Genomic DNA, 23536 nt, shown 5'->3' with positions numbered 1-23536 from the left:
AGAGGTGCCAGCCAGCCTCAGCCAGGAGCAGGCCTGGCCACCCAAGGGGAAAGTGACACTGAGCTTGAGGTCCCTGAGTGGGAGGCAATGACTCAAGACCCCCAGTTGCACTGAGTAGGGAGAGTGATTGGCCATTTTGAGGTTCACAGGGAGAGGCCAGTGGGAGTAGAGGACCCCCAGGGGCCACTCCCCACGCCCCACCAGCCTGTGAGCTGCGTTGGGACAGATGGGGCTAGTGGGCTGAGCTGAGGGGTCAGACCTGGCCACACCTCCTGGTCAGCCAGGGGCTCTTTGCAGGCACAGGAGCTGGGGGGAAGGGTCCTACAGGAGGGGCCTGCCTGGAGGAAGAGAAACACCTGGGAGGCGGTCCCCAGCCCCCTCTCCCTTCTCTCCGGCAGTTTCACTTTTGTTTTCCTGCCCCAGGCCTTCTGCCTGCAGAGCAGACTCAGGAGTCCTGTCTGAAGGCAGGGGCTGGGGCAGCTCAGGGGCTGGGGAGTGTGAGATTCCCCGCTTCAAACACACAACGTGACAGGGGGCGGGGGCACGCCAGACAATGCTGCTGAGGGTCCTGGAAGGGGCTGGAAGGAGCAGGGTGGGACTGTGGCGCCACTGCCCTTCCCGCCGGGTCAGGCCCCAGGGATGCGGGGACAGGGGTGGGGTGGGGGGAGGCAGTGGTGGTCACAGGGAGGGGAGGGGTGGGGGGAGGGGTGGCGGGCAGCAGCGGAGCTCCGCGGGCTGCCCCCTGATATCGCGGCCGACGCGCTCGTGCTCTGCTTAGAGAAGCCGATGCTGGGGGTGGGGGACGGGGGGGACCCCTGTGCGGAGCTGGCGGAGACCCGGCCGAGGGGGCTTTGGCACTTTTCAGGAGCCGGCAGGTGAGGGGGCAGGCGGAAGGGGCAGCCTGAGCGCCCTCTGCCGGCTGCGGGCTGCCGGCCCGACGCCCCTCTCCGCCCCAGCGAGGATGCAGCGAGGGTCTGGGCCTAGGAGGGGCGCATGCTCCGTGGTGCCGCCGTGTTCCCTTGCCCTCTGCTGTGCACCCCAGCACCTGGAGCCGCAGAGCCAGACCCTGCTGCGTGCCACGGGGCACCCAGAGCATCCCTTTCATGCCCTGGACAGCCCCGGACCAGACCGGGTCCTGGCCCAACTGCTCCTGCCCTTCGGGGGGGGGGGGGGGGGGGCGGGGGGAGGGGAGAGGCAGGACTGGGGTGGGGGTGCCTGTTGGGGAGATGCTCTGAGCCGACTTGCACCCTCCCCCATAGAGGTCCGCGTCCTGGGGGAACAGGCCCGGACCCCGGCCCGGGCCCCAGGCCTTAGGGGGCTGAGGTGTCTGTCCCTGGCCTGGGTGCCCCAGGCCTGAGCTGTGTGTGTGTGAGGGGGCATCCTCCCCGCACCTGCTGCTGCTGGAGCTGTACCTGGAAAGTGTGTGTTGCGGTGGCAGGGGGCTCCTGGACACCACTGTCTCCTTCCAGCACTGGCAGGGGGAGTGGGGCTAGGTAGACTGAGTGGCCTACCCCTCCCTATCCCTCACACCGCGATGGCCCTCTGTCCTCGCCTTTCCCCCAAGTGGCCCAAGCGGTTCTACACCAGGACCACTGGCTGCAGGAATCAGAGCTGAGCCTCCTCCCCCATGAGCCTGAGAATCTTGCCAAGGACACCAGTGGAGGGGACTGCCCGGTCGAGTTGGAGCCTGGGGCCACTGAGCATGCTGTCCTGGAGGCCAGAGGGCCAGCAAGGGCACTGAAGGGTGCAGGGACGGTGACCCTGGGCTCTGAGGAGGCACCAGCACAGGTAGGAAGGAGCCTTTCTGCAGACAGGTCCTATAGGGTCTCTTGGAAAGGCTGGGCCAGTCAGCTCAGGGCTCGTGGGGTCACTGGGACATGGGGGCTGGTGAGCCTGGGGCCAGTGGGCTCTTCAGAGGAGGCAGGGCTGATGAGCCCGGGGTCTGTGGGGTCTCCAGGCCCAGCGGGCCCCATGGAGATTGCCCCAGGGTCTCTGGAGCATGTGGGGTGGGTGAGCCTGAGGCCTGCGGGGCCACCGGAGTGGGGGTGCTGGTGGGTATGGCGCTGTCCCTGGAGCCAGGAACCATGCCTTTCATACAACTTGACCACGAGGACCTTCTTGCCGGCCTGGGACGTGTTGCTGTCTTCCCGGTGGGAGGGCCAGATCTGATGGGCTTTCGGGTGAGTGTCCTAGGAGCATTCCTCACCTTTGGCTCTCCTCCCACTGGAGGCTCCGGATACCTTTCCGGTGCCCTGAGCCTGCAAACCGCTCCCCTCCTACCATGGTCCTACAGCTCTGGGGAGCCCTGGCCCCATGCCAGGGGGCGGAGTAGTTTCTGCAAAGTCCGCTAGGGGGCAGTGTCTGTCACGTGCTGAGCCTGAAGGCCCAGAGCAGGGCCAGGCTCCTGGGTGGCCCAGACCCAGAGCAGCGCTTCCGGGCCGGGGGCTCAGTTCCAATGTGTCTTTGGGACAGAGCGTCTGGCCAGGGCTGCCCTGGACACAGACCCCGAAGAGGTAGAGACAGAGGCCACCCTGCCCCTCCCCTCTCCTTCATCACAGCCCCAGGTGTCTCCCCCACTCTTGCTCAGGGGCCTGGGCGGGGTGGGTGCCTTTGGGCCCTGACATTCCCTCCTGAAAGGTGGACCCAGTTTCCAGGCCCCCTCTGGCCACTCCCACACCCTGTGGCCCCAGACAGTACAGGCAGTGACTGGGGGAGCATGACACTGGGGACCCCAGCACATCCCATGGCCCTTTGTCGACCTCACCATCTACCTTGCCCTACGCCCGCACCCGTTTTGTGGCCCTGCGCCCGCAACGTTCTCTCCACCTTTCACTTGAATTATCCTTTCCTGCAGCCGCACCCTGGCTGGGCTTGGCCACTGACCCAGAGGAGGTCCGAGGGCTGATGGCCACCCTGGAGGACCCCGATGGGGAGGGCTGGCCGCCTCCAGAGCTGGGGACAGAGAAGCCTGAGGGGGAGTCTGCACCCAGGGCCGGGAGGGGCCTTCGCGGCTGCCAGCGGAGGCGTGCTGGCCGCGAGCGGTCCCTGGAGCTTCGAGGCCGGGCGGCCCAGCAGGAGGACGCCGTGTGCCGCAGTGGGCCCTGGCCCTCTCCTTGCTGGATCCCCTGTGTTGGAGGCAGAAGATGGGCTCCCAGGTGGGGGGCACTGGTGGCCAGGCCTGGCTGGTGGCGCGTGTGGCCTTTGAGCAGGATGTGGGTAAGCCGGAGGGAGCACTAGGGGCGTTAGAGGTATGCCTCCGGGAGGAGATGGCGGGGTCCTGGGGGGCATGTCGCCTGTAGAGCTAGACCCCGTCTGGAGCGGTGCCGTGGTGTGAGCACTGCCCTTGACGGTGACCGCGCCGTCCTCCATGGTATTGGGACACAGCGCTGCGGGCTGGCCTGCAGTCAGGGTTTGGCCTTCCTCTTGACAGCTTCGGGCCCCCCCCCGCCGTGAGGCTGTGCCCCGGATGGGGGAGGGTGGGGTGGGCCGGCCATCAGGGTCCAGTGCTCTAGCCGTGGCCCGGAACCCCTTCCTTTCCGGGCGTCAGCACCACAGCAGAGGCTGAAGGGGCCCTTGGACGGGCTGGAGTGTCTTCCCTGCCCCCCGGATGCTGCTCATGGCAGGGTGCGCGTCGACTGGTCAGGTCCACGCTCCGTCTGGCCGGCCTCGTGACCTCCTGGGTCATGGCCACCACTTTAGCCTGGCAGAGCCTGCGGGCTGACACTCTTGCCTGTGTCGGGGTTGGGGGACGAGGCAGCATGGGGCTCCTGAGCCCTGGTTCCTGCCCAGAAGGTTTTCACAGTCTAGGTGGGGGGGTGGGGGGGCAGGATCTGACAGGCCTGAGCCCGGGGACCCATTTTGCTGATTACAGCCGAAGGTGAAGGACAGGCCTCTCCCTGCCGGGTTCCTGGTCTGAAGCATGGGGTGGTGACGCCATCTCGCGGCTACCGTGAGGATTGCTCATCTCACAGACAACGTGCCCGGCGCCGTTCTGGGATCTTCTGCCTGCCACAGCGTCTGCCCCAGCAAAAACAGGGCTCGCTGCAGTATTTTTACTTGCCTAGATGTGGAAACTCTGAGCGTGGGTGTGCCTCAAAGACCGGGAGCCACCGGTGGGGAACCAGCGCCCCGAGCTGACAAGCAGCAGGACGAAGGGTGGCCGCAAGGTGAGGGCAGGGACGGGCAGGTCGAGCGCTCACGGCCCGCAGACAGGCACGCGGGAGGGGACTGTGGAGCCCGGCTCGTCACTGAGGCACAAAGCTGTGGCCCTCCCCCGACGTGGCCCAGACACGCGCCACCGCCGGCCCCACCGCTCTCCTGCAGGTGAGCACTGTAACTGGGTGAAGTGCTTTCCCTCCAGGTCTGGACTTAGCACTCTAAAAGCGGAGGCCCCGCTGCCCTCACCCCTTCCTCCTCTGTGGGTTCAGTTCCTCACACGCACATGACTCTGCCAGGGAGCGCCTCTGTGACTTTACATGGTACACTCGAACTTCCTCCACGGAGGACGAGGACAGTGGGCTTCCTTCCCCTCCCGGGTCTCCCCTTGCCTCTTCCATCACAATCTGGTCAGGTACGTTACTTTTATGATGTCACCAAGGCTGACCGGCGTCATCTTCTGTCTACAGCCATCACGAGGCTCTGTGTTTGGGCCGTACGGTGATGGACAGAGAGCGATAATGAAAAAATATTCACCGTTAAACCACAGGGGCAACAGGGAACTGAAATTCTAGTTGTTACAGCTGTGTTGCATGAAAGAATAACTCTAGGGCTCAAGGACTCGCGGCACTTAATTTTTTTTTTTTTTTTTACTTTCTTCCTGTTTTCTGGGTTGTGTTCGGCTGCCTGGCACCCCCTTGTTCCCTTCCTGCAGATTCTTCACCTGCTTAGTAGAGGTAACTCCTTGGATGGGTAGTAAATATCCTAGACTCTTAAATCTATTTTGCCTTTTACCGTTACAGGTCATTTGCATCTATCAGTTGATATTGGAATAACTCCCCCCACAAATGACAGTTGCCGGGTGTTTGAGACCTTCCTGTGAAGTTGAGTATGTGCCGCGAGTTCTCGTGTACCCGAAACTGTGTTCGTTCCCTCCCGCCGTCTGTAGCATCGCTGGCTATGGCATTCAGGGTCAAAGTGTTTCCTTCAGATCTTTGAAAGACAGTACTCTTTTTCTTTGCTCTTAAACAGTTTGTTTTTTGGAAAGCTAAACAAAAATCCACTTGTGGTCTCTTAGCATCAAGCAGTTTTGTGACAAGGATGTGGATTTTTTCCCAAGATTTTTGTCCCGTTTGCATGTAGACTTTGGGTGTGTGTGTGTCTGGAGACTGGCGAAGTTTTCTTTTGCTTTGAAAGTCGGGGCGCCTGGGTGACTCAGTCGGTTAAGCGTCTGACTTTGGCTCAGGTCATGATCTCATGGTTCGTGAGATCGAGCCCCGTGTCGGGCTCTGTGCTGACCGCTCAGATCCTGGAGCCTCCTTCGGATTCTCTCTCTCTCTCTCTCTCTCTCTCTCTCTCCCCCCCTCCCCCACTAGCACTCTGTCTGTCTCTGTCTAAAATAAATAAACATTAAAAAAAAAAAGACAAAGTGTGACTTGCAAAAAAAAAAAAAAAGTTGAAGGTTCCCCAGCAGGTAGGTGCCGGGGATGTGTCTTTCTCGGCCCTTCGTGGATCCTCTCCACCGGCAGACGCCGCCTTCAGCATAGGGAAACTCCTCCCCGCATGCCCTCACTTGCTGGCCGCCACCTGTGCCCCGTTTTCTCGCAGAGGCCCGGTTGTGCAGGCCTTAGACCCCTGTGCGGGCCGCCCTGTCCCCACGGGGCCCCCACCGCTGGCTCCGAGTCACGCCCCCCGACTCTACTTCCTGATCTCGTCACCCGGTCTCCCCCCTGGACTCAACTCAGACATTCCATTCTCCGTGTTTTCAGACTATTTCCTTTTCACAGAAGTCAGTCTTGTTTCACGGATGTGATATTCTTTTGCACCCCCCTGAAGAGGTGAGTCAGAATTTCTTCAGAAGCTCTGTCTGGGCCCCTGAACTGGCCCCCCATGGCGGACAGCGGTCTTCCCAGTGCCGAGAGGTCCAGGACAGGCCTCGGTGTTCCAAGGGAAATCCTGTGAGCAGTGGGCGCCTAGCCTAGCTTTTCTCTGCAGGGGGCCCGGATGTGGGTGCCGGGTTCTGGTGGGTGCTTGGGTTTGCCCACCCGCAGGCCTCGGGGCCCCACCCGGGCAGCCAATGTCTGCCTGGCCTCCGCAGCCGGACACAGCATGATTGGAGCCGCGTGGTCTCCCTCGACCCTGGCTCCACCAAGAGAAGGCTCTTGATTTCTCCACTTTTGTTGGGGTGGCCCAGCAGGTAGGGCAGGAGGCTCTCCGGAGAGCCTGGCTCTGACTGGCTTCCCAGCAGGTGGAGCGCGTGTGGCACCGGCTGCGGCGGTCTGTGAGAGGCGGCCGGTTGAGCGGGTCCTGTACCTGTCACATGGCGTGGGCAGTCCTTGAGCTGACATCTGTGCTCAGGCTGTAGCTACTGCAGCCTCGACAGTGAGACAGTGAGACAGGGCAGCGGGGACGCGGGCTCTGCTGATGCCTGGCGACCCTGGCCCTCAGCTGTCCCCCCCTCCTCTCACAGGCACGCTCTTTGGGCAGGGGAGCAGGGTGCCCCTCCCTGCCGCTTCAGGACGGCTACTGGCCCCCCAACGCCGACGGCCACAAGGTGGGATTCGGGCACTCTTGCTGGCAGGTGACGACAGGCAGGGCCGTTGAGGCCTGCGGGTGCCCCCTCTGCGGGCCCCTGGCACTTGCTCCTGGGCTGCCTCCACCGGCCCGGGATCTTGGTCACCTTTCACACCAGGCTCCCCCAGGGGACCCGGCTGGGCTCTTGGGCCACTCTCCAGCCACCTAACCCTAGGGCCCCCTCCTCGCTCGGCCCAGCAGTCCCTGGCGCCCGGCTCCCCGCGGCGCACAGCCCTGCTGGCCCCTAGGCTGCCTCCGCTGCCCCTGGGGGCGCCCCTGCCTCCGGCTGCTGTGCGTGGACAGGTGGGTGCCGGCACGGAGGGCCAGGGCTGTGTCCCCGCTTGAGGCCGACCCAGCCGCCAGGGGTCAGCAGAGCCCGGGAGGAGGGTGGGCCAGCTCGACACCGCCCACCCCGGCCCGACCTAGGCCGAACGCAACTCCGTTGTTTGAATAAACGTGTTTGTGAAACCAGGCGGCGGGGCCTTCGGGAGCTCCAGGTCACCCCCGCCCCCCGCTTGGGGGGGCGAGGGACCTCGGCGCGGCTGGAGGCGAGGGCCGAGGGGCAGCGTCCGTGGCTCCTTCGAGGCGGCCCTGGGCGACGGGCCAAGGCGCGACCCGGCTCGCACCCCTGCGACCCCACGTCGCCTTAGTGTCACGCACGCTCTCCAACAACGTCTCCTTGCCGACCGGCCCGCCCAGTACGCACGGGGAGGGCTGCGCCTGGAGGGAGGGGCGAGCGCTGCTCCGGCGCTGCCCTCCGAGCCGGACGCGCGTCCCAGCCTCGGTGAGGCCCCGGCCCCGAGCGCGCTCGGGCGCTGCCACCGCACGGGCGGCGCTCGGCAGGGACCGGGGCGGGGCTCCGGGCTCGCCCCGCCCGCACAGCCTCCGCGGCTCTCCTGGCCCAGCAGTCGGGCTGCGGCGGCCGAGCCTAGCCGAGCTGAGCCACCAGGCACGTAGGACCGGGGCCGGGATGGAGAGGCGCGCAGGGTGCGGGAGCTGCGGGGTGGGATTGGGGGGGTGCTCTGCGGGAGCAGGCGTCGCGGAACTGGGGCTGCGTCGCGGCCCATCCTCCCTCGGGGTGACACCACCTCTGCGCGCCCCAGACTGCGGAACTGGACGGGCGGTGCCCCGAGTGTGGGCAGGAAAGGCTGCCGGGGAGGCGCGGCCGGCAGCGGGGGGCCGGGGCGGCGGGGTGGGGTAGGGGGAGCGGCAGAGGTGCCGGAGAGCAGCCTGTGGGGGGCGGGGCGGGTGGCCCCCAGCTCGGTGCCCGCCGTCTCCTCCCCAGCCCTGAGCCCAAGGGCGGAGGCACAGAGCCCACATTGTGCCCCCACTGCACTCCACCCTCCGGGACAGAGCCCCATTCACCTCCCGCACGCCAGCGCTCCGGGGACCGGGAGCAGAGCAGCGGGCACGCGTGGGTGTGCGTGTGCTCCGGCAGCCGGCGGTGCGGGCGTGCATGAGGCGCTGGGCGGGCTGCCGGAGGGGAGGCCGGGCTCCTGCGGCCCACGCCGCTGCGGCTCCAGATATTTATAGGCCTTCACTGCGGAGACCGAGGTGGGACGGCACGGGGCTGGGGGCGGGGAAGGACGATGGGGGTGCTGGAGGCTGAAGCTTGGAGCTTGGAGGTACAGCGCCAGCGACCAGGGGCCGGGGCCGGGGTCCTTCCCTGACGGCTGGCAGAGGGAAGGGAGTGCGGTCCTGATGGTCCGGCTTGCCTGCTGATCGGAGGTGTAGAGGGGACTTCCAGGTTCGGGTGGGAGCCAGTGGACGCTAGTGTCTGAGTGGTGGGATGAGCCCCTGGGTGACAGTGTGTAGGTGCCAGTGTCCTGGTGAGAGACAAGGGAGTGAGGTCAGTGTTGGAGGAGGGGTGTCTTTGTGTGGGTGTCCCAGAGGTGAGCTGGTCGGATGGAGGCCAGTTGTGGGTGGGAGCAGAGAGTTGTCAATGTCTGGGATGAGGGGGGCGGTCAGTATGTGGGTGAAGCGGGACAAGGAGGAGTGAGGGTGGAAAGGGTGCGGTCAATGTCTAGGTTAACGGAGCGGCCGGTTAGTGTGCGGTATCCGCCTAAACACAGAGGGTGACCCCTCCCGCTCCCTCTCCAGGAGGCCATGTCGGCCGAGGACCACGAGGTGCGGGCAGTGGCCGAGGATGCCAGCGGAGGCAGCAGCAGCTCGCCCAGCCCCGGGGACACACTGCCCTGGAACCTGGGGAAAACGCAGAGGACCCGGCGAGGTGGAGGTGGCTCCGGGGGCAATGGGAGTGTCTTGGACCCTGCTGAGCGGGCAGTCATCCGCATTGCAGGTAACGCCGAGCGGCCTCGTCCGTCCGATTCGGACATTAACCCTGGCTTGTTGACTGAGCTGTTGCCGCGCGCTACCTGCGGGCGCTGAGAGAGGGGGAGCTGGTCCGAGGGCCCCCGGTCTGTGGCAGGTGATCGCGGGCAGCACAGCGCCACCTGCTGGCACCCTCTTGTCAGCTGCAGGAGGCCTGAGGTGGCGACCGCCGCAGGGGTGCCATCATTGGCCTCGCAAGGAGCCAGGGCCCGGATGCCCTGACACCTTCTTGGGCTCCTGCGGGCAGAGCCATCTTCCGGGCCCCTTGGTCTGCTACCGCTGGCGGTGCGTGGAAGCACACAGGAGCGGGAGAGGAGGGGCCGCCCGGTTGGCTAGCGTTGCAGCCCCCCGGGGGGATTCGGGGTCCTGCCTCGCCCTCCAGCAGCTGCTGCTCGGGGCAGGCGGGTGGGAAAGGCCCAGTCGAGGCCCCTGAGAGTGCGGGCGGGCGGCTGGGGAGTGGGTGACCCAGGGCTGGCGGCCATCAGGCAGGATGTGCTGGGAGAGGGAGGAGCCAGCTGAGGGTCTCCCCGACAGTGGCTGCAGCTCTGACCCCCTTCCTCTTTGCGGACAGAACGATGATGAAGGCACCTGGATGGGACGGCTGGCCCCTGCAGGAGGCCCGGAGGGCACCCTGAGGCCGGTGGGGACAGGCCTGGAAGGCCATCCGTGGGGCAAGGATGGGACTGGGGGCCGTGAGGGGTTGTGGGTGGAGACACAGGCCAGAGGTCAGGGAGATGCCCCAGGACAGTGGGTGCGGGCGCAGGACCCGCCAGGCTTCAAGCGTCACATACGGATTTGAAGGATTTTTCCCCACTGGACAGCAAATCGTGGATGTCCTTCTCAGGCCTGGACCTTCCTCCGGGTCAGCCCTGCCCTGGGGGAGGGGGGGACTTCAGCAGTCCCTGCCAGGAGCTGTGCTGCCGTCAGGGCCGCAGGGCGCGACCCTCGCGCACGACCTTTGTGCTAGGACGGATCACCGTGACCGATTCTGGTCACGGGGTAGCAGCCCTGAAGGCTGGGGTGCAGGACTGCCAGGGGCGCCCCACCCGGACCGTTGTCCCCCCGGGCGACCGGGTCTGTGCCCATTTCAGGGGCGGGAAAGAATTTGTCTTCTGTTTTTACCAAACGTTTTGTTTTCTTTCCTCCGCAAATCGCCTATTTCAGCCCTTTCATACTTACATGTTTCGTCCTGGGGGCTCTTTTTACCTCGAAGACACCAAGTCCTCAGCCTCGCGGCGGGAGGGCGGAGGGGAGGGGCGCGCCGGAGGGGGGGGGGCGGGCGGCCAGGTGAGGTCGCCGGCGGGGAGGGGCCGCGGGGCCCGGGACCCGGCCGGGGGCGGGGAGGGGCGTGCGCCCCGGGACGCGCGTGGCCCCGCGGTCCCGAGCCTGCCCGGCGCGGCCCGGGCCCCAGGGCCCCTCGCCCGGCCCCGCCCCGCCCGTGGGGCATCCTGGGTGCGGGGGCGGGGCGGGGCCGCCCCTTTGAGCGGCGCGCGGCCGCGGGGACAGTGGCCGCCGGGGCTGGAGGCCGCTCTGCGCCGCCGCGTCCCGCGCCCGGGGATGGCCGCCCGGCTGCCGCCCGGCCCGCCGCCCGACGAGCTGGACTTCATCCAGGCCTACGAGGAGGTGCGGGAGAAGTACAAAGGTAGGGCCCCGCGCGCCCCGCGGGCGACCTGCTGTCCGGCCGGGGCCCCGGAGGGTCCTCCGGCCTCTGACCCCTTGTCCGCGGCCGCCGGTCCGGTCGCCGCCCAGCCGGAGCCCGGCCCGCCCGACACCCGCAGGCAGGCTGCGGCGCCCGGCGGAGCCCCCGCCGTCATGCCCTTAATAGGGCATCTCGCGGCGCGGGCGGTGGGGTGGGCCGCGCCGGGGCGGGGGCTCGCGGGGCCGGTGTCCAGTGTCCCCGGTCCGAGGCCAGCAGACACGTGGGCCCAGGCTGAGCTGTCCGCTGCCCCTCGGCAGGGCACCGCCCCCGCGTGGGGTGGGGGCGGCCGTCACACCTGGCAGTGGGTCACATACTTGTGGCCTCTCCTCACCTCCCCAAACTGGCCAGCACCTAGGCTGACACCCTCCCCTGGCAAGGAGCTCCTCACAGCCTTTCTCTGTCCCCTGGGGCGGGGGGCAGCTGGGGGCTGGGGAAGACAGAGCAACCCTCTCTTCCTCCTCAGAGAAACTGGCTCTGTGGCTTTGACAGAACCCCTCCCCCCTCCCCCTCCCCCCTCCCCCCTCCCCAGGGTCTCTGGACCTGCCCGGGGCCTCACTGCGGTCAGCTGCCTGGGTAGCTCTAGCAGGCACCAACGTGGCCCTGGCTCCTGGCCCACAGAGGCTTAGGGCCCTGAGAGTGAGTGGCTGGAGAGGGTCGAGGTGGGGGCCGTGGGCAGAGCTGACCAGAGCTGTTTCCAGCTCCACGTGGCTGGTTTTGCTGGCTCTGACCCCAAGGGCAGCTCAGGGAGAGAGGTCCTGCTAGGGCCTCGCTCTCTACCCACTGCCCTCACCCAGGCAGGGAGAGAGGTCTCACAGGGCCTAGGGCTCACCCCTGCCCAGCCACCCTCCCCTCACGGCCTTTGCTTGATCTCTGGCAAGGTGGATGTGCTGTGTGGTTCTCCAGCTCGTCTGCCTGGTGCCGGTAGAGGTGATCCTGTGACAGTGGGCTCCTGAGGGAGGGGGGTAGTTACCCAGAGGGCCGGCCGGCCGCTGCTCTCACCTTCCACAGCTGGCCTAGCCTTGGGCTGGGGGTGGGGTCCCCCTGGATAGGTCCCGGGCAAGGAAGCAGCGGCCCGCGTGGGCCACAGCTCTCTGGCATACCCTGGGACAGACTGTTTATGAACTGGACACTCCGGTGAGGATGCCTACACAGAATAAATAGTGGCCCGTTCCAGAACCTTCCTTGATATGATCAGGTCGCAGAGGTGCGTGCGGTTCCAGAGCCTGTCCCGGGCATCAGTCTGCGGCATCCTGGGCTGAGTAGCCGTGTCCCCTCTGCTCCCTGGGGTGGAGGCCTGCCTCCCAGGAGTGAGCACTGACAGATCCCTGGGGGTCCCATCTCAGCGCCCGTGCTCCCTGGACGCCAGGCTTGGTGTCAGACACACGGGGCTGTCTCAGTCTGTGTCCGCATCCTGGATGTGGTGGACAGAGGTGAAGAGGGCAGAGGGCAACTCTCGCCTGGCTCTTGCCTGTGGGCGCAGGGGCACCTTCCCGAAGCAGACCTGCCAGTGCCATGGGGCTGAGCACTGCTAAAGTAGGGTAGCAAGGCGGGGGTCGGGGGGGCGTCCGTGCAGGTCTGGGAGTCAGGAGAACTTCTGCGTCATACGAGGCACCCCTGTGACTCCTTAGCCCCTCTGGGTGAGGGACAGGGGGATGCCCGTGGCCAGGCCAGGGCCACCGCCAAGGCCAGGAGCAGCCTAGAGGAAGCCAGAGGTGGCTGGGCCATGGCCGCAGGCCTGACCATTGTGAGCCCCTTGGACCACGGAGGACTGAGGCCCATCCTGTCCCTGGAGGTGGAGGGCTTCCCCCAGTGAGGGAAGGAAGGCATGGCGCCTGATGTCAGCCAACGTGTGGGTGGGGCGGGGGCCAGAGCCCTCCTCTCCTGGGGCCTGGCACAGCACCAGCTGTCTCTGCCTGGGGGACTGCCACCCAGCCCTGCCCGGGCACTCCTGGTCCCTGCTGGGCCCAGGGAGGGCTCTGGCTTCTTTCTGCCTCCTGATTTCTACCCCAAGCTGGCACTCACTCCCCAGCCCCACCCCTGCCCTGCTCCTTCCCCATCTGCCCCTCCAGAGTGTGGCCACTCAGCCCCTCCCCTCAGGGATAGTCTCCCTCCCCAGTCCCACAACACCCCAGGCGCTACCCTGGACGTGTCACTCATTCCTGGGCTCTCCCCCTGGAAATCCCCGGCAGTGACCCTGCATGGTCATTGCCCCTCCCAGAACATTCTCAATTTCCTGTCCGCCTGAGCCCTTGCCCCTCCCCATCCTCCCTGCCTTCTGTCTGAGGCAGATTCCGTGTGGGGCAGGAGTGGCTGGGCCCATGGCCGGAAAGCTCTGGGGGCCCTATGGGAGAGCCTCCTGTGCTGAGGGGCTGTGTGGAGGGGTCCCGACCCCCAGCTCCCCACAGCCTGGCCTGCCGCAATTCAGAGGCTGGGTGTGGGAACGGTTTGGGGTGCAGGAGAATCCAGGTGGGTCAGGTGATTGGGGTAAGGGTGTTTGTAAAGGAGCGGCCCAAGTCCCCCAGTAGTGGCGTGTGCGGGGGTCGGGGGCCATGGGGTCAGGGCAAGGAGTGGGGAGTGGGGCTAGCCAGGAGGGCCCAGGCAGCCAGGGTGGAGACTTCAGGCTTGTCCCGTCAGGCTGGGGGCAGGGCGGTAACAGAGTCAGCGTGGGTCCAAGCGTGGGTGACACTTGGGGTGCCTTGGGGTGTCGATAAAGCTGCTGTGACGGTCCCGGGAGGGGCAGGGCATGGAGAGCGTAGGGTAGCATGGGGGCAGGGCCTCCAGGCAGGGGGTTGGAGAAGGTGGCTCTGGAAGGTCACTGGGAGGGGGGCGCCACGTGCCCAATGCCTGTCTTGTGCTTTCTTAAGACTCAGCTGGAGGGGCTTCCCCAGCTCCCTGGCAGGGCTGCCGTCACGCCCGGCACCTTCCTCACATGTCTCACCTTTTCCGGTCCTGGACTCTGAGCTGGGTTATGTGTGTCCCTGGCACCAGCCCCGGGCCCTCAGCCAGCATTTGCAGGGTGCTGGATGGGTGAGGGGGTGATAGCATGGGGTGGCATCTTTGGGGGCCAGAGCTCAGCTGGAGGGAGTGGAGGCTAGCAGTTATTTGGGCTTTGGAGAGCACTTTTGGTGTGTGTTCACTGTCAAAAGTAAAGAAAGAAAAGAAAACAAAGAAAGAAAAAGAAAGAAAAGAAAAGAAAACAAGCAAGCACTATGGAAGTACACAGAGAAACAGTTAAAGTCACATGTCTGGCCCCAGTCTCACTGTGTGTGTGTGTGTGTGTGTGTGTGTGTGTGTGAGAGAGAGAGAGAGAGAGAGAGAGAGAGAGAGAGAGAGATCAATGGTTTGTAGCGTGTTAATAGGCTCATGAGACCACCACTATAGTCAATTCCAGAACACTTACATTCACACCTCAGCCCCTGGCAAACCCTGCTCCACTTGCCGTATCTATGGATTGGCCTCTGTTGGCCATTTCATATAAATGGAATCAAACCATTTTGCACCTGGCTTCTTTTACTTAGCCTCATGTTTTCAAGGTCCGCCTATGTCATAGCATGTCAGGGGACTTCATTCCTTTTTCGGCGGAGTGATACCGAATGGCGTGGACCCCTCAGACCTTGTTTATCTGTGCATCAGTCGGTGGACGTTTGGGTTGTTTTCACCGTCGGTTATTATGAGTGATGCTGCCCTGAACGCTTGTGTGCAAGTGTTGGTGCACGCCTATGCTTTCATCTGCCTTGGGTAGGTCCCAAGGAGTGAGCTTGCTGGGTCATGTGGTCATTCTATGTTTAACTGGTAGAAGGGCTGCCAGACTGTTTTCAACCCAGCTGTACCCTTCTGCATCCCCCTGAGCGGCGTGTGAGGTCTCCAATTTCTTCACGTCCTCGCCGACACTTACTATTATCTGCCTCTCAGATTATAGACATTCGATCGTAGCGGGTGGAAGTGATATCTCGTTGTGGTTGGGATTTACGTTTTCCGGTGGCTAATAATGTTGAGCCCCTTCTCTTGTGCTTAGTGGTGATTTGTGTCCCTTCTTTTGAGACGTGTCTATCCAGATCCTTTGTCCATTTTTAAATTGGGTTTTTGTCTTTTTACTGTTCAGTTGTAAGTGTTCTTTATGTATTCTATATACATGTCCCTTCCCGGATAGATGATTTGCAAACTTGTGTGATTCTATGGGTTATCTTTTGACTTTCCTGTGCTTGTCCTTTGAAGCACAAAAGTTTTTAATTCTGGCAAGTCTAGTTAACCTATTTTTTTCTTAGCGCTTGTCTTTTTGGTATCATTTCTAAGAAATTCTTGCGTATTCCCAAGTCATGAAGATTTATGCCTATGTGTTCTTTCAAGATTTTGATCATTTTAGCCCTTACATTTAGGTCTTTGGTCTGTTTTGAATTCCTTTTTGAGTACGGCATGACGTGAAGATCCAACCTTGATCTTTTACATGGGGATTCCAGTTGTCCCAGCACCATTTGTTGAAAAGATTGCTCTTTTTCCATTCAATGGTCTTGGCCCCTCATGCTTGCTTGCTTGCTTGCTTGCTTGCTTGCTTGCTTTCTCTTTCTTTTTTTGGTGTTTATTTTTGAGAGAGAGAGTGACAGAGAGCAAGGGAGAGAGAGCACACAGGCAAGAGTGAGTGAGGGATGGGCAGGGGTGGGGGGAGAGACAATCCCAAGCAGGCTCTGTGCTCAGTGAAGGAGTCCTACTCGGGGCTCGATCGCAACAACCGTGACATGACAACCTGAGCCAAAGTCAAGAGTGGGAGGTTTCACCAACTGAGCCATCCCAACGCCCCACCCCCCTTTTAAAAAAATGTAATGGATACTAAATATTCCATTACATGGAAATACCACAGTTTATTTACCGGGTCCCTTTACGTGGACATTTGGGCTCATCGTTAAAAATCATTATATTTCTGGATTGCCCTCTGACATAGGTGAATGCAGGATATAAGACAAACTAGTCCTCCGATTCCTTGCCAGTTGATTGATGAGAAAATCCTAACTGTTTTAATTTGCATTCTTTGATTCTTTTTTTTTTTTAATTTTTTTTTAACGTTTATTTATTTTTGAGACAGAGAGAGACAGAGCATGAATGGGGGAGGGTCAGAGAGAGAGGGAGACACAGAATCTGAAACAGTCTCCAGGCTCTGAGCTGCCAGCACAGAGCCCGACGCGGGGCTTGAACTCACGGACAGCGAGATCGTGACCTGAGCCGAAGTCGGCCTCTTAACCGACTGAGCCACCCAGGAGCCCCACATTCTTTGATTCTTAAATAAAGTGAGTTTTGTTTCCTAGTTACTGGCTATTTTCACTTTTTTTCTTTTACGAGTCACCTATTCACCCATTCAAAACCGTTGTTCAGATCTAGGAGGGAGGCAGGTAGGGATCCAGGGTTTAAAAAAGAAAAAAAGAGCATTGTTCATTTCTCTGTAAGATCTTATGTTTCTTTTTGAATTACAAAAGCTCTTCGCACATTATGAATATTAACTTCCTTGTTTTTTTTAAACGTTTCAATCTTTTCACCAGTTTGTTATGTTTTTAAAGTAAACTTTTTATTGAAGTGTAACATTCCTGCAGAAAAGCGAGCAAATTTTACACACAAAGCTTACTTAAATTTCAAAGTTGCCTTGTGACCAGCACGCACATGACGAAACAACTTGTTAGCCTCTTAAAAGTCCCCCTGGTGCCCCCAGTTGCTGTCCTGACAACTCACACCATGACCATTTTTGGTTGATTGTTACTTAATCCTGTCTGTGGTATCTTTAGCCGTATCAGCTTTAAAAACTTACCAGTCTTGGGGCGCCTGGGCAGCTCAGTCGGTTAAGCATCCGACTTCGGCTCAGGTCATGATCTCACAGTTCGTGGGTTCGAGCCCCCCGTCGGGCCCTGTGCTGACAGCTCGGAGCCGGGAGCCTGCTTCCGATTCTGTGTCTCCCTCTCTCTCGCCACCCCCCGCCCCACACACTCTGTCTCTTTCTCTCTCTCAAAGATAAACAAACACTAAAAAGTATATATTTGCTGAGGGTTTCTGGGTGGCTCAATTGATTGAGAGTCCAACTCTTGATTTGGCTCAGGTCCTGATCCCGGGGTCGTGGGATCGACCCCATGTCGGGCTCTGCCCTGAGCGTGGAGCCTTCTTGGGCTTCTGTCTCTCCCTCTGCGCCTCTCCCCTGCTTGTGCTCTGTCTCTCTAAAAAATAAAAACCAAACAAACCATAAACATTTGTTGAGAGTTTCTTCCAGTTCTGATGCTTGTTTTTGTTTTCTTTTTTAAAAATTTTTTTATTTAAAAAAAATTATTTTTTAACATTTATTTATTTTTGAGACAGAGAGAGACAGAGCATGAACGGGGGAGGGGCAGAGAGAGGGAGACACAGAATCCGAAACAGGCTCCAGGCCCTGAGCTGTCAGCACAGAGCCGGACGCGGGGCTCGAGCTCACGGACCGCGAGATCACGACCTGAGCCGAAGTCAGCCGCTTAACCGACTGAGCCACCCAGGCGCCCCTTGTTTTTGTTTTCTAACGAAACCTCTTGAATCCGTCGGCATTTGCTCTGGGCTGAGAGGTGGGCTGGAGTCTCGGGGTGTCACGCTCAGGGTCCGGACTTGGGTTGGTGGGTGACAGAGAGGACTTTAAATATCTCCTTTCCCACCAGACAGCTTTCTGAGGGCCAGGTCTGTGTCCTGCTGCACCTGTGTTATGTGACAAGCGTGGCTTAAAAGTGAGGGGACGGAGGGGAGGAAAAGGCGGGCCCCCAGCCGGAGCCCTGTGGGGGTCCTGGTGGCATGGTGACTCCTGGGTGCCCCCAGACAAGTGGCTGAGGAGAGGCGCGGAGGTGCTGAGGTGGCGGCAGGCGGGGTGCTGGTGGGCGGAGGTCCAGAGGGCGGGACAACGGGAGCGTGGACGAGGGCGTCCGGGCTGCAGGTGAGTGAGCACGCGGGGACCCTGGGAGGCAGACGCCAGGCTGGGGACAGCACCCCAGGGCCCCCACAAGGAGGAGAAGAGGCCCATGCTCCGAGCCCGGGGCATGGGCTGGACAAGCAGAGCCGGGGGCTGGGGCAGGGGCAGAGCCTTATACTGGGGGCCCCGGGGAAGAGGTGACAAGCCAGAAGGCTGCCTGGGCGAGGGGTCTCGAGCAGGATGAGGCCCGAAGAGTGCCCAACACTTGATGATAAGGGACACTGGGGGCCTTGGTGAGATCCGTTTGGGGATGTCATCGGGCTGGAGGTGCCGAGGGGTAAGAAGGGTCATGTGGGGCTGTAAGATGTCCAGCGGTGTGGGAGGGAGGACGTCCTCCAGGACAGAGAGGAGGCAGGCCGAGCACTGGCCTGAGGTCCCTGGGGCAGGGGAGGCCTTGGCCCGGAGGGGCATCTGTGGCCTTCGGCGTCATGGGCACCGTGGGGTGCTGGGCCCGTCCACACGTGTGGGGCTGAATGTGATCACCCCTTGCCATTGAGGGCCATGTGGGGTGAGCAGGGAGGAGGATGCCCACTCAGAAGATGTGGGACAGGAGGCTGTGGGGCCTGCTCTCTCTCCTCTCCTCCCCTCTTCTGCTCCAGGACAGCTTGGGGCCAGGCTTAGCTGCAGAAGGGTTGTCCTGTCCAGGTGGTCAGCTCTCGGCAGGGACCTTTACTGCCGTCCTGAGGCAGAGGGGTTGTGGGGCCAAGGACAGGATGGGAGGGATGCTCTGCTGCCCGCTGTGGCTTCGGGGCCGGGGACAGATCCGGAACCAATTCTGCAGGAAAGGAAGACTCTAGAAGGTGTCTGCTGTAGCTGGTCTGGGGTCTGGGTTCAGACGGGCTGGTGGCCAGGACGGTGGGGTTAGGGGGGACCCCCCGGAGGGTGCGGGGTGCAGGTGTGAGGCAGCTGTGGGAAACCAGAAAGAGGTGTCTCTTATGTCTTTTTTCCGTTCTTTGGTTTTTCAAGTGAGTGTGTATTTTGAACTTTTGAAACGTATCCTTTCCCCCTTCCTTATTAGGCGAAAGGCGGCAGGGAAAGCTTATAGAATAGGCACCGAGGTGGCCCTGAGGGACGTGGGTGGGCTTTGCTGTTGTCTCCTTAGCAACTCGCGCCTGCTTACGAGGACAGACAGCCCTGTGGTAGGTTCCTGCGGCTGCTGGAGTAAGTTGCCAGCATCCGGTGGCCGGTGGCCCGAAACAACAGAACTTTGCTCTCCCACCCTTTGGAGGCCACAAGTCCAGAATCCAGGTATCGGCAGGGCCGTGCTCCCTCGGAGGCTCTGGGGCAGACCCTGGTGGCCGTTGGCGTTCCCTGGCTTGTGATGGCCTCTGTCCAGTACCTGCCTCCGTCTTCAACATGGCCTTCCCCTGTGTCCTGCCTCTGCCTCTTGTAGGCATACGTGTCCTTGCACTTGGGGCCTCCCTGGGTAATCCAGGACGATCTTATTTCAAGATCCTTAATTATAACTGCAAAGACCCCCCCTTTTCCAAGTAAGATAACATTCGTGGGCTCTAGGGATTTGGAGGTAGACATGTATTTTGGGGACCACCATTGAAACCAGTGCCCCCCGCCCCCCCCAATTCCACGTCTGTCACGAACAGACTACATTCATCTGATCCGATATCGGTGAGGGTCTGGACATGGTCCCTGGGGCAAAACTCCTGTCTGTCTGTCTGTGGATTTGTGAAACTAGCCAGCCAGTCTTAACGCTTCCAGAAGACAGTGGTGGGACTGGCATAGAATAGACACCCCCACTCCAAAAGGGGGGAAATAGAAAGGGATAGAGGGCTGACCAGTCCCCAGCAAGTTTGAACCCACAGGGCAAATTCCTGAGAAAACTCCTCTCTGGCTTGATGCTCTGCTGTCCGGCCTCCGCCCCTGGCCTCTGCTCTGGGGTCCCCTACTCCTTGTCCTTGCGGGGCAGCCCACGAGCTAACCTGCGAGCACATGAGAATGCTAACCACCTTCCGTCCTTGCATCCTGCCTCTGCCCCCTTCCGTCCCAGCTGGTGGTGTTTCTGCTCCTACAACATTCTCACAGACCTTGTGTGTCACAGGGATCCGTGGCTCCGGACAAGAGGGTTCTCCACGGGACTTTTCTGGGTGACCTCTCTCCGTTCCCGGCTTCTGCGGAGACGGTTGACTGGACCAGGGGGCCAGACGACTAACCTGGTCGGCAGGGGCTGTGTGGTCGCGGCCTTGGCACTCTCTCCAGGGCCCGCCTTCCCACCAGGTACACGTTCTGCCACCTGAACAGGTTGTGACCTTCCTGGGTCACCAGTGCCGGTTCCCTTTTTGCGTAACAGCCCCTTCCACAACTTGTGTCTTTCCTCTCTATCTTTCTGATCTTTCCCATGCGCTGCAAGAGGAGGTGGGTCACCCCTCCCGCTTCCCCCGGGAATCTCCTCGGCTAAAGGCCCAAGTTCACCACTCGCAAGTTCGGCCTCCACCTAGCAGCAGGACAGCGTCCAGTCGCGTTTCCCGCCGCTGTTCCATAGCGGTCTCCTTCGTCCGCTTTCCAGTGCGCGTCCCTTTCCTCCTTCTGAGTCCCCACCAGCATCGCCTCCAGCATCTGGGTTTCCACCAGCGGCTCACCGCAGCCCGGGCTTTTTCCGGCATGTTCTTCAGTCCACTGCCCGATTCCGAAGCCTCGTCCACACTCTTAGGTGTTGCTCACCGTGCCCCGTAACGAAACCTTGACCGGTCTCCTGTGTCTGCCGTAGCAAATTACCACAAACACGTGGTCTAAGAACCAGAAATGTATCGACTCTGTTCTGGAGGTTAGAAGTCCAAAGTCAGCGTGTTGGCCACACTTTCTTGGGAGGCTCTAGAGGACTTCCTCACCTCTTCCAGCTTCTGGTGGCTGCTGGCATTGCCTGGTTTCTGGGGCTTTTCCTCCTAGGGTCTCTTCTGTCTCTCTTAAGGACGCCTGCTACTGGGTCGAGGGCCCACCCACGTGATCCAGGGTGATCTCATCTTGAGACCCTTCACTTAGTAACATCTGCAAAGACCCAATTTCCAAATAAGGTCACAGTCGGTTGTAGGCACCAGGGGTTCAGACGTGAAAAGGTCCTTTTTCAGGGTCGCCACTCCAAGCTCTCCCCCCAAGTGTCCCTCCGGTGTTGGTTGATGTATCGTAAAACTTTCACATCTCTTTATTTTGTGCTTGTTGTTTAAAAAAAAAATGCATAGCATTTTGTAGTACGGTTTAGTTTATGATTTTATAATTTGGTATTATAGAGTATTTTTAGACACACGTAACTTCTCTTTTACTTAATGTCACAACAGGAACATCTTTCTATAACATCTATTTACAAATATCACGTAACATAATATTCCTTTGTAGGGTAACCACATCCTATTTAAACTAATGCCCTCTAAGAGAACATTCGGGTTATTTTTGGTTTTTCGGTTGTTTTAATTTTTTGCTTTTTGCTGCAAGAAGTGGCTTTGGAGCTGGGTTGTCGGGTGTATCTATGACATTCGTTTGAAATAGAATTTCTGGGTCAGTGGTGTGTAAAATGTAAGCCTTGTCTGCACCAAGATACAAGTTTTTACCTATCAGATTGGCAAAAAATCCAAAAACTTGGATTTCTGGATTGTATTGGTAAAGCTGTGGGAGCCAAGCCAGTGACGGTGCACATCCCATCCAATCTGATCAGATCGAGCACCGCTGGGAACCATGCTCCCGAGGGGCCTCCCGGGTGACAGGCCTCCGGGGGTGGGGTGGGGGACTGATGGAAAACCGAGGATCAGACAGGACACGGGAGGTGTCACTTTTTGTGTTAAAAGGAGAAAAATCAAGAATCGTGTTTGTATTTGCTTGATTTTCCATAAAGAAACTGGAGAGGAATAAACAGGAAGCCAGCAACGGTGACTCCCAGGCTGCGTGTGGGTGGGAGGGGACAAGCTAGGAAGACTTCTCACGTGCTTGCCCTGCTGGAGCAGCAGGTGGGCGTTTTCTGTTCTAACACAGCGTTTAAGGGGTTTCTGAGATGTTTGCTGGGTCCTGCACTTGAGTCTGCTGCAGTCCCTGGGGACTCCCTCCTCTCCCTGCCCGTCACCCACGGCACCCATGGCACCCACGGCACCCACGGTAGAGCCCCTCCCTCCCCCCACCCAGCAGCCACGGTAGGGCTTCAGGCAGACCACGGAACCTTGATGCTCCGTGAGTGAGGGGCTGAGGTGGCTGTCCCAGCGGGAGGGGTGATGAGATCTGGAGTTAGCATGAATGCAGGGGTGAGCTGGGGGAGCATGAGTCCCCCCTTCGTGGGCCCCAGTTTTTATGCCTGGGGGGCCGTTCTGCGCTTCAGTTCTGATTTTTGTCTCATTCTAGAGGGGTTTATATCTAGCATTGCTAATGAAGGGTTTTTTTCTATTACATTAAAAAAATTTTTTTTAATGTTTTTTATTCATTTTTGAGAGACAGAGACAGAGTGAGAGCGGGGGAGGGATAGAGAGAGAGAGAGGGAGACACAGAATCCAAAGCAGGCTCCGGGCTCCGAGCTGTCAGCAGAGCCCGACCCGGGGCTCGAACCCACCAGCCGTGAGGTCATGACCTGGGCCAAAGTCAGACGCTTAACCAACTGAGCCGCCCAGGTGCCCAGGTGGTGGTGGGGGGGGGGGGTGGGCAGCAGGATTGTGGAGGGACCTGGCCCGTGTGCAGAAGTGGCCTGGCTGCTATGGCAGAGTCCTGGAAGTGGGGCAGCGTGGGCCACCGAGAGGTGAGAGAGGTGCTCGCCTGGCCCCGTGCAGCGGTGGAGGCGCTGGGGGTGGGAACGAGGACGGCGTTGGAAGATATTCGAGGGCAGAATGACGGAGCGGGGGACGTGGGGGTGGGAGCCGGCATCCCACAGCCGTCTCTGGCAGATGCCTGGTAACCATGCTGTTCTTGAGCGGGGCTGCACGGAGACAGCTGGACGGGGCCCAAGGCGAAAGCCTTCGCCAGGGTGTCCGGGAGCCCTGGCGGGCACCCAGCCTGCTGCTGCAGTGGGCCTAGACTTCCCCGGGGCCTCCCAGAGCGGCTGGCCTGGCTGGCTTCCTGCTGTCATCATCCTGCAAGGGGCGGCTTCCCAGGCGGGACGTTTGGCTCCTGCCCCGGCCCGAAGCTTCCCGAGGTGTAGGCAGACGCTGGGCCGTGGCTGTGGGGCGAGACGGCCCCCGTGCTCACACTTGCGGGGCACAGTCTGTGGGGTTTCACTGGGCCAGGCCTTCGCCGGGTGATTGTCGGGGACCCTAAGTGGAAGGTCTCTGCTGGCACGACCTGTGTGGGACCGCCTGGATCCCCTGCTGGGCCCCCCCCCCCCCCGCAGGGCAGGCTGCCGTGGGGCGGTGGGGGGCAGGTTTGAAGCTGGGGAACCGTAGGGAGGAGTGCCAGGCTGAGGGCGGGTGGGGTCTTGGGAGCAGTAGGACTATCCAGATGGCAGATGAGGTTGCGTGGGGGCAGGGGCAGGGGTGCTTCCTTGGCCCTGGCCCATGACTCGGCCTGTCGGCATCTTCCGCGACTCGTGAGGAGGGCTTTGTTCCAGATGGGGGTGCTGGGAAGGAGGGAGCACCTGGTTGTGGTGTTAGGGCTCAGCTCAGGTCCCAGGGATCCCGAGGGCGTGTGCTGCCTCCTGGAATTTGCAGAAAGCTTCAAGAGGGTTTGGCCTCGTTCGGGGTGAGAGTCCGTGGCCCGGGTGACCTGCTAGGGCCCTAGTTGGGCATGAGAGAGCCATGCTGCTGGGTCAGGCCATCTGCCCTGTTGAGGACCTGGAGATGAGGCCTCCTGGGCAGCGAGGTCGGTAAAGGCTGAGGATGTAGGGGGGGGACAGAACC

The 23536-nt window shown here is 61.0% G+C and overlaps 2 protein-coding genes across 7 annotated transcripts in view; both read left to right on the top strand.

Moving 5' to 3' along the window:
- The first annotated feature begins 553 nt into the window (after positions 1 to 553).
- On the top strand, positions 554 to 6977 carry PARP10 (poly(ADP-ribose) polymerase family member 10). Its single transcript, XM_043602195.1, is given in 18 exon segments — positions 554 to 592; positions 779 to 1152; positions 1237 to 1374; positions 1376 to 1488; positions 1565 to 1802; positions 1804 to 1877; positions 1880 to 2011; positions 2014 to 2180; positions 2294 to 2418; positions 2420 to 2541; positions 2662 to 2682; positions 2685 to 2724; positions 2886 to 3088; positions 3091 to 3295; positions 4871 to 4892; positions 6626 to 6716; positions 6719 to 6787; positions 6790 to 6977. Coding segments are annotated over 18 exon segments (2361 nt in total).
- A 601-nt stretch (positions 6978 to 7578) lies between these two features.
- The window catches only part of PLEC (plectin), a 56078-nt gene continuing 40120 nt past the window's right edge, over positions 7579 to 23536 (top strand). For 3 of the 6 annotated variants that reach the window (XM_043602025.1, XM_043602023.1, XM_043602022.1), the window contains exons 1-2: positions 7579 to 7678; positions 8830 to 9028. In XM_043602025.1, the coding sequence (XP_043457960.1) occupies positions 8836 to 9028 (193 nt within the window). In that variant the 5' untranslated portion in view covers positions 7579 to 7678; positions 8830 to 8835. Of the gene's footprint in view, positions 7679 to 8829; positions 9029 to 10538; positions 10703 to 23536 lie in introns of those variants that run through there. The other 3 variants (XM_043602036.1, XM_043602033.1, XM_043602041.1) reach the window with 2 other exon arrangements.

The sequence above is a fragment of the Prionailurus bengalensis genome, chromosome F2 (assembly GCF_016509475.1).
Source record: "Prionailurus bengalensis isolate Pbe53 chromosome F2, Fcat_Pben_1.1_paternal_pri, whole genome shotgun sequence".
In the NCBI taxonomy this organism is placed as follows: Eukaryota; Metazoa; Chordata; class Mammalia; order Carnivora; family Felidae; genus Prionailurus; species Prionailurus bengalensis.
Note: the sequence above shows the minus strand (reverse complement) of the source record. Positions and strands in the feature narration are given on the sequence as shown.